At 39.0% G+C, this 10576-nt stretch overlaps 1 protein-coding gene across 1 annotated transcript in view; it reads right to left on the minus strand.

Moving 5' to 3' along the window:
* LOC125240552 (laminin subunit alpha-like) overlaps positions 1 to 2836 on the minus strand; it is a 68316-nt gene extending 65480 nt beyond the window's left edge. Inside the window, 2 exon segments of the mRNA XM_048148482.1 lie at positions 990 to 1126; positions 2701 to 2836. Coding sequence (XP_048004439.1) covers positions 990 to 1126; positions 2701 to 2718 — 155 coding nt within the window. The 5' untranslated portion in view covers positions 2719 to 2836.
* Between the last annotated feature and the right edge of the window lie 7740 nt (positions 2837 to 10576).

Below are 10576 nucleotides of genomic sequence, written 5' to 3' on the forward strand. Positions count from 1 at the left end.
GTATTTGAGATATTCTCAAATTAAGCCAGATTAGGGGTTGTCCGAAATTTATTTGCTAGACCTTAATGAAAGTACCATAAAGTCCCTAAAATAAAAAAAATATCAGACCTTATATCAAATAGTACTTACCAATACCTTCAGATCATACTCTCGGACCATAATAATACAAAATTATGCACATGTCAACATTTAGACGAGGTTTGTTTTGTCCCTATAATTAACGATACAGTCCTTACGGTACAAGAAATTTCATTATTCCCTTGGGAGAACGATTTTTCTATAGCTCACGCTCCGCCTGCGTGCAATAGCACATTTAAAGTGCGGGTGTGATGAAAAAGTGTTTTGATTGGGGAAAACCTACACGTAAAGGGGCTGACTTTTATTTTCATTTTAACTCTAACGTGTGATATGTGCGGTGATACAAAATCATGGGTGGTACAAACCTGCGGTACCAGCACTGCCGTGTCGTGTCTCTTTTTCACACTTACAAAAGGTGCGAAAATGACTTACCGACACGATAGGCTACATAACAATAGTGTGCTAGACCTGCTAGCTTTTGCTGTATTAAACCCACAGATGTCATATATACCATAGATCAAGCAAACGTATCTACTTAGCGTGTCAAATGAACTCAGTGAAATCCACTGAGTTGTCCGTCTTTAATCGCAGCTTGCAGCTTTCGGGCGTCAATTTTTGTAAGTTGAAGTCAATCAAAACATAAAAAATGCCTCGTCACGTGATATTCAATTGCAACAACACAAAAATTATGAACAATCAAGAGCCTGAGACATATTTAAAATTACAGGCAAGAATCAACTTCAGTACAAAATTTGACACGCTCGGCCCCTATACAAATAGATGAACTTGTTTCTTCTATCTAAATATAGTTCTGTGATTAAACCCTACAATAAGAAGTCTTAAATCCAACACAAAAAAGATGTAATGGCACATTCATCTATTATTACGGTTCTCAAAAATATTATACTCACGTTTGCTGCGAATCTCCAGGGTTCTCCGGGGTGACCAGTATAGTGGCGACCACTGGGTCCTTGAGCGGGTTGGCATACTTCACCACCATGCGGTAGAGGGACGACTTGCCCAGCTGAACGACGTTTATTACTTCATTCTGGAAAATTTTAAACGTTTAAATATCTTTTTTTATATTAAAGGAAAAAATGGAAAAATTTACGCTTCCGGCGGGACTTGAACCCGCATCATTTGCAATCCGTGCAAGGCTCTTAACCAATTGAGCTACGGAAGCCACGCCGGACATCGCAAATCCCTCCATGCCTTTCCTTATGTACACACGTCTTGGGGTGACGTCTAGCGCCATCTACCGACAGACTATTACATCTTGTAACGGCACTGGAGTCTCAAGTTAAAATATCTGACTATGGTACCATTCCCTTGGTAATCCGCGAACAGATAATATGCAAGTCGATCAGTGCCCACTGCACTAGCATTTATAGATTTTTATTAACATGGATTTCTGCAAAGTAACGTAACATTAGCTTGGTATTGGGTACTAAACATAAATTTATTTAAGTAAATGAACTAAAGACATAATTATGTAACTTCGCATAGACGGATAGTCTAAGAAAAAAAACGTACCTCAAAGCCTAAGAGAAAAAGTTACGGTGGCCTAGATGGCGTTACACCTTTGGGGGATGGCGCTAATATTAATATTTTTTACATTTTAACACATATCAAGCTAAGAATATGAGCCAAATTGTCAAACTGAGGTTCAAGAGTTTTAAGCTTGTCTCGAGAGATGGCAATCTGTGGACTGTGATTACACATTTCACTTTGACAGTAACTCTTTATAATACTCGATCCTCTTTGTCATGAACATTTTCACATAATTATAAGAAACTAAGACTAAGCTTAAGCATTGTACTTAATTTCATTAGACAATATGCGAGACATACAGAAATAGTCCAACGCTTTGAGATGTTTCAATGATGGTGGTGGAGTGTTGTTCAATATTAAGTTTTGATTGGCCAAGAGCTTCGTCTTCTTGAAATTGGCTCTAGCATTAAGGAACTTACTTGCAACAGCGAGAACATAATATATCCCTTCTAAGAATGCTCTTTTAGAAGGAGTTTTTCCCTCTTCAAGCTCATATATTATTTGAACTGAGAGAAATTTGGGAAATAGTCAGCTCTGATTGGCTGAGAGCTTTTTTATCTAGAGATTGGTTGTAAGATGAAAGAACTTACTTGTAACAGCGAAAACATGACGTAACCCTTCCAAGAATGTCCCGGGAATGCTTCTTGAGAGTCCCTATATCTGACAGCGCCTGAAGGTGTTTGTCCTTCTTCAAGCTCTTATCGGAACTGGTGAAGAGTCGGGAAATAGTGAGCCCTGATTGGTTGAGAGCAGCGGAGGCCTTCGACGCGGGAGTGGCAGTAACACTGGCCGGAGGTCTTGTTAGAATTGTAAGCTCTTATTGGTTAAGAGCTATATTACTTAAAATTTTTTGTAAAGTGAAATAACTTACTTGTAACAGCGAATACATGACGTAACCCTTCCAAGAATGTCCCGGGAATGCCTCTTGCGAGTCCCTATATCTGACAGGGCCTGAAGGTGTTTGTACTTCCTCTAGCTTATATCTGAACTGATGGAGTGTTGGGAATAGAGACCTCTGATTGGTTAAGAGCGTCATCACCTTTAGAATGATTCTAGCATGAAGAAACTTACTTGTAACAGCGAGAACATGACGTATCCCTTCCAAGAATGTCCCGGGAATGCTTCTTGAGAGTCCCTATATCTGACAGCGCCTGAAGGTGTTTGTCCTTCTTCAAGCTCTTATCGGAACTGGTGAAGAGTCGGGAAATAGTGAGCCCTGATTGGTTGAGAGCAGCGGAGGCCTTCGACGCGGGAGTGGCAGTAACACTGGCCGGAGGTCTTGTTAGAATTGTAAGCTCTTATTGGTTAAGAGCTATATTACTTAAAATTTTTTGTAAAGTGAAATAACTTACTTGTAACAGCGAATACATGACGTAACCCTTCCAAGAATGTCCCGGGAATGCCTCTTGCGAGTCCCTATATCTGACAGGGCCTGAAGGTGTTTGTACTTCCTCTAGCTTATATCTGAACTGATGGAGTGTTGGGAATAGAGACCTCTGATTGGTTAAGAGCGTCATCACCTTTAGAATGATTCTAGCATGAAGAAACTTACTTGTAACAGCGAGAACATGACGTATCCCTTCCAAGAATGTCCCGGGAATGCTTCTTGAGAGCCCCTATATCTGACAGCTGAAGGTGTTTGTCCTTCTTCAAGCTCTTATCGGAACTGGTGAAGAGTCGGGAAATAGTGAGCCCTGATTGGTTGAGAGCAGCGGAGGCCTTCGACGCGGGAGTGGCAGTAACACTGGCCGGAGGTCTTGTTAGAATTGTAAGCTCTTATTGGTTAAGAGCTATATTACTTAAAATTTTTTGTAAAGTGAAATAACTTACTTGTAACAGCGAATACATGACGTAACCCTTCCAAGAATGTCCCGGGAATGCCTCTTGCGAGTCCCTATATCTGACAGGGCCTGAAGGTGTTTGTACTTCCTCTAGCTTATATCTGAACTGATGGAGTGTTGGGAATAGAGACCTCTGATTGGTTAAGAGCGTCATCACCTTTAGAATGATTCTAGCATGAAGAAACTTACTTGTAACAGCGAGAACATGACGTATCCCTTCCAAGAATGTCCCGGGAATGCTTCTTGAGAGTCCCTGTATCTGACAGCGCCTGAAAGTGTTTGTCCTTCTTCAAGCTCATATCGGAACTGGTGAAGAGTCGGGAAATAGTGAGCCCTGATTGGCTGAGAGCAGCGGAGGCCTTCGACGCGGGAGTGGCAGTAACATTGGCCGGAGGTCTTGTTGCAGTTGTTGTCGGTTGAACCGCCGACGTCGCAGTTGCATTCTGGTGAGGAATGAGAAAGAGTTGGTTGGTTGTGGAATGAATACGCTGCATGAATATGAATTGACTGCAGAGAGGTTAGAGAATCCGACAGCAAAACGTTAATTGCTTGAGAATCTAAGACTTCACATCACCACCGGCATGTAATTGTAGCTCGGCGAAAGAATCGAGGAGTAAGCCGCCCCAGCCGTTGTATCATGCTTCCAATTTTATCACTTGTCCACGTGGATAAGACAACTGTGTGTGCTAAAGCGTGACGGATGCTTTATCCACGTGGATAAGTGATAAAATTAGAATCATAATACGCCGGCTGGTAATATTAAGACATCAGATCTCACCTGAACAACCGAAGATGTTTCCAGCATCAAGATTGTAGAAGCCGTCAGCGCACTCGGAACACTGGCGGTCGTCCACATTGGGTTTGCACATACACTGTCCAGTCTTGGTGTTGCAGGAACCTAATCCGCCGAGGGTGCCGCTCACGTCACAGTTGCATTCTGAGGAGGAATTCACAGTAGGGTAAAGAGGAGAGGAATTTATAGATGCATTCTGATGACAGAATGCTTTGAGATCTTTAACTTTAAAACTTCCTATGACAATAATATTATTAACTTACGTGGTGAATGATCTTGGATTCTTAGATGCGTAAATTTGAGTCTTATAAAAACTGAGACAACGCAAATCTCGAGTTTTTAGATATTTACAATAAGTTAGCAAGTCAAAGTAATTGGCCAACACTTCTTCTTATCGTGTGAAGGGATCAAAACATAACTAAACTAAATAATCTTGGCCAAAGCTAAAGCTGCCTTACTTGGTGGCGGTACTTTAAGTTCGGCTAGTCCATTATCAAAAGTGATCAGAAAGCAATGGAATCCCAAAATTAACCTGATTTCAATACCTGCTAGATATTAGAATTTTGTCAATGCATATGCTAATATAATTAGCCATGTAAATATTGTAAAAATTGTATATATAATTACATTATACGAAACTATTTCGTACGCCAAAAGGCACATCATGGCTGTTCTATGAAGTACTATGTTACCACCTATCTATTATGTACCTATGATGAACGAATAAATAAATTGAAATTGAAATTGAAATTGTCTGCTCGTTCACTGAAAGATGGCTCCCGACTAGTACGATCTCCGAAGTGTACTGGTTCGTTCTTTTAAGACATTTAGTACAATAGGACACCGAGAGAGCAAGAGACAAATTGTGCATATGGCGTACAGTAACGCTCGCTCGTACTAGCCGAGAGCTGATCGGCCATTTTCGAGCGCTCTCGGTCCGAGTCAGTCGGTTATATTTCGGTTGCGGTCGGATCACACGGATCGCTTTGCTGTCATTGTCACTTCTCGGCTCTTCGCTCCTTTCACTCCTATTCTGTTGCGCGTGTGTGAGTGTACTAAATGTACTAGAGAGCAGAATCATTTGGGAGTAGTGCAGTGCAGGGATTTGTGTCTTTTGTACTATTCTATTAGTACATGCCCTACACAAGCCTGCTAGATATCATGGAGTAGACAACGTACCTTCGCATCCGTGAGGGTTGTAGTACTGCAGGTTCCAGTAAAGCGGCTTGCAGTCGTTACAGATTCTGCCCTGAACGCGCTCCTTGCACTGACAGAGTTCACCTGCTGGCACAGATCCGCATCCTGTGCCAAAGATAATGTTAAGATAATGTTTTAGGTACAGAGAAATGAATCTGCCGGTCAGCAAATACGATTGGAAATAAATAAATAAATAAATAAATATTGTCCCTTACACAGATCAACTTAGCCCCAAACTAAGCAAAGCTTGTACTATGGGTGCTAAGCGACGATATACATACTAAAATATTGGGTTGGTAAGAAAGTAATGAGCGATCGATTGAATTCCACATAAAATTTTTGAGAGAGTTCTAGAATCTTCTATGGTCGAAAGTATATAAAGGGCGAGTCGCACAGTTTCTCGTCAGTCATTCACTAGCTGTCGCCGAGCTAATATAAGGAAGAAAATGGACGAATTAAAAGTGCATGTAAGGCATTGCTTACTATATGAATTTCAGTCTGGCCATTCAGCCGCCGAAGCAGTGCGTAATATATGTCAGCGTGCTGCTCCTGAAGTTGTGTCTGAGGCCACGGCGAAACGATGGTTCCAGCGGTTTCGTAGTGGCGACTTTTCATTATCAGATCAACCTAAGTCTGGTCGACCGGTGAAGATTGATGTAGCCAAATTAAAAACCTTAATTGAAGGAGAACCGAGGCTAACGAGTCGTACTCTTGCTACCGAGTTAGGCTGCTCTCATGCCACCATAGAAACACATTTACACGAGTTGGGAAAAACTACAAATACAGTGTTTGGATACCGCACGAACTTGATAGAGATCAACTAAACCGCCGTGCCGATATCTGCATACAACTTCTGTCTTTTCGCCGCACATTCAACTGGTTGGACCATCTTATCACTGGAGATGAAAAATGGGTCTTATATATAAATCACACACGCAAACGTCAGTGGCTAGCTTCAAACGAAAAAGGAATAGAGGCACCAAAAACAGAGCCTCACCCGAAAAAAGTTATGCTGTCCGTTTGGTGGGATATTCATGGTATTATTCACTGGGAACTCCTACCAAGTGGAATGACTGTTACCGCATCAGTATACTGTAATCAGCTTGAAAATTTAAACCAAAAAATCTGTCAGAATCGTCCACAGCATGCTAAAGTTTTTTTCTTACACGACAATGCTCGCTCACACATTGCAAAAGTGACTCGGCTAAAGCTATTGGAGCTAGGTTGGAAAGTGATACCTCATCCACCGTACTCTCCAGACTTGGCACCTACGGATTACGCATTGTTCAGATCGCTAAGCAATGCCTTGAATGAAAAAAGTTCGATGATCAAGCCCATCTACTACTACCTGTCTGCTCGTTTGCCTCCTATCCCATAAAAAAAAACTCACCAGCAAAAGAAGCGATGACGCCCTTGGGATCGCAGTTGCACTCCTCACACGCAGGGTAGTTGTAAAAGCTCTCTTTACAGCTGTCGCACTTGATGCCATCAAAGTTGGGTTTGCAGTGGCAGTTGCCGGCATCGTCGCAAGAGGAACCGATGGAACCGGAGGCGTCGCAATTGCAAGCTGGAAATGTATGCTGGTTAGAAAAATGAGGGTGGTATTTGATGCATAAGTGGATGTTGTTTGAAATGATTACTAAATTCTAGAGATGGGCCAAATACGGACTTTGTCGAATACGAATATTCGGTTCCACCATATTTTAAATAGTTAAAAACATTTCAATGATTGATAATGGGTACTAAGGCTCTTAAATAATGTTCCTATAATTTAGTTCTTAAGAAAATTTTGGTTTTTGTTTCTTAAGCTACGTTATTTTTACTTTTTTACATAATTCTTGTAGGTATTTATTTATATTTTAACGCATTTAAAACTGTCTTAGGTGGTTCCTTAGAATGCTGAAATAGGATGAATTACGAAACAACTTACGCTATTTATTAATTTTGTTTATTCGGTTAATATTCGGAAATATAACCGAACTATTTGGCCGAATTCGAACATTGAAAAACTTGCCGAATATGCCGAAATCCGAATATTTACCGAATATTCGGCCCATCTCTAAATTCTGTCAAGCTACTTCCACTAAAATAAAAATTTTGGGAATGTTTATTGTCCTATGGAAAGTTTGATTATTACCTGCCTTTTTATAGTGACAAGTGTCATCATTTCATTTTCATTTATTTCATTTATTTATTTGAATCAAGCAACATGGCTCATACAATGGGTGGCAAAATAACTAAGGACCTACAATTTAGAGATTAAAATAAACATCAAATAACGCACATTAACAATAAAGCATTAATTAAATTATGGGAAACATGTCAAAAATTATAAAAAATAAGTACTTAATAACAAAATAAAATAAAATAAAAAGAAGTTGAAATTAAATATTAGAAGCTACTGGCAATGTCCAAATTAGGTTACATGTCTCTCATAAATTAATTATATAAGCACAATTATTCCAATAAGAAATAGAATTATAATTATATATATTATATTATTTACACAATTAGGGATAAATTTTAACAACATGCAATGTATTAAATTAAAAATATAACTGGATTATAGAATAAATAATTAGGCAATAGAAATATAATCAAATCAAGCTATATATTATTATTAATAATCATAATTTACAAGACTGGAGTGCAGACCGATCCATCTTCGCATCATTGGTGAATCCCACCTCCGGGCAAACACTCTCAGGATCATCGATTCGTCACATTTCATTAGCGCATCACGTGTTGATAAAAATCAATATTGAAACGTTTTAAATTAGAGTAGTGTTTGATGCACTACAGGAATTGGAAATGCTGTGTTATACGAATTATATTTCAATCACTTGTATTCAATAATGCGTCGAATTCGATTGTTTTTTTACAGCCCACATTTTTCGGCGTTAATCCAGGCAGATCTATTTAGTTAGGTAAAGTATGAAGTCTACATAGGTACTTACGCAAGCATTCAGGGTATTTATAGTACCCAGGCGAGCACTGGTCACACCGTTTGCCGCCGAAGTTGGTCAGGCAGTTGCATTTGCCGTCGGCCGCGCAACTGGTCGAGGTTGAACCAGTGGTGGAACACTCGCACTGGACACAGGAACGCTCGCGACCTTGGACTTGCATGTAGTAACTGAAAAAGGTATTTAAGGTAGAAACTACTAAGGGAACTTACTGCTATGCGTATAAGAAATGTTTGGCTTCTACAACGGGTGTTTTGAGGGGATCCCTTGCTTTGAGGATTTCAAGTTCACTTAAAAACAATAATAAAAATAATCCATAAACCACTTAAAAGTGTCTCAGAACAATGGACACCGCACGAATTATACATAGTAAAAATGTATTAACGGAAATATATTTTACTCAATAAACTGGATAGAAGGAAGACTTTTAGAAATGTAATATTGTATAAACTTGTGTCGCTGTAGTGTCCAAACATAAATAAAATGTTTATACAATGCAATAAATAATTTTATTTGATTTTGATAATCAATTCCTAAATTGAGAATCATTTGACTAATAAGTATAAAACGTTGAAAACACTGGAACAGAGGAATTTAAGTATTAAAAATTCTAAAATACACAAACAGTTCTAAAAGTTTTATATCTTACCCAGCAAGGCACTGGTCACAGCGGGCACCTCCGAAGCCTTCCTTACAAATACACGAGCCAGAGACGTCGTCGCAAATCCTTGACTGGGTCCCAGTGGTGTCGCAGTTACATTCTGTGTGATATAGGTAATATACTGTATTTTATCGTCTTAATTTGGCATAAGTATAATTTTTTTTATTAGTTAAAAAAATGGACGGTAAATGAGTAAAACCACTGTCGTATCTATTTGAAAAACTAAAGGTATAGACACAGATCGGACGATCGGGCGTCATTTATTAATACAATTTACCGCCACCAATCAGTGATTATTGATTGGTGGCGGTAAGTTGTTCCCACATTTTGTTGCAGCTTAACGGAAGCTGTCATGAATAAAGGACGTGCTGTGTTGCGTACCCTTCTTTCTGAGAATTCCATTTATAACCAGGGATGGGACTCTTGGCGTGATCCTAAGTCCGTAATAACCTCTTTAAAGTGTAACCACAAATATTATATATTTACTAAGTAGTTTATTATGCAATATCTTTTTTTTTCTATTATAGTAGCAGAACGGATCCATTGAAAACAGAAAATAATTGTATGAATAAAAGACAGACTTACCTATTACCTAAGTGGTTATGTACAAAAAAAATGTTTTCTTCAACTAATAAGCGTTAGAGCGTATTCAAAAAAGGTTCACTCGTCACTTAGCTTTTCATGCACGTGTCCTAACTAAAAGATTTATATCTTATCAAGTTAAGCTGCAACATTTCAAGATGGATTCCCTAGAAGATCGTAGGACGCTACTGGACGCAACATTTCTGCACAAATTGGTTAATCACAAGATAGATTGTCCACAACTACTTACACTGTTGAATTTCCGTGCCCCATCTCGTTTCCCTCGTAACGCTATAACCCCACTTTACGCTCCACTTAGAAGATCAGTTTCAGGCACTAACTCTCCAATTTGTAGATTTTGTAAAATTGCGAATGGTTGTTCCGACATGGCGGATATGCACTGTGACCCATTAAGTAAATACTTGAAATCTGTACGTAGTAATTTTCGTAGAATATAATTTTTCACTGTGACCCATTAAGTAAATACTTGAAATCTGTACGTAGTAATTTTCGTAGAATATAATTTTTCACTGTGACCCATTACGTAAATACTTGAAATCTGTTCGTAGTAATTTTCGTAGAATATAATTTTTTCACCAGACCGATTGGTAAAGGCTTTCTTGATACTTCAACAACGAATGGCAAAGCTATAAGCATGTTAAATTACATTAACGAACTTTGAGTTAGTTTCATGTTTTACAGTTAATTTTTTCCTTGAGTTGGTGTTGTGAAAAATGTTGTGTTTCACTCGGTGGCGGAGTTTGTTTACAATGCGTGCTTGGACACCATCGCTTGCTCATATATCAATATTGGCGCGTACGGTTGAACAACAGCTTTGCCCCTCTTGTGGAACACATAAGTATAGTTAAGTTTAAGCTAGTTTTATAGTTGTTTATTCCTTTTTTGTTAC

The sequence above is a fragment of the Leguminivora glycinivorella genome, chromosome Z, assembly GCF_023078275.1.
Source record: "Leguminivora glycinivorella isolate SPB_JAAS2020 chromosome Z, LegGlyc_1.1, whole genome shotgun sequence".
NCBI classification, from domain to species: Eukaryota; Metazoa; Arthropoda; class Insecta; order Lepidoptera; family Tortricidae; genus Leguminivora; species Leguminivora glycinivorella.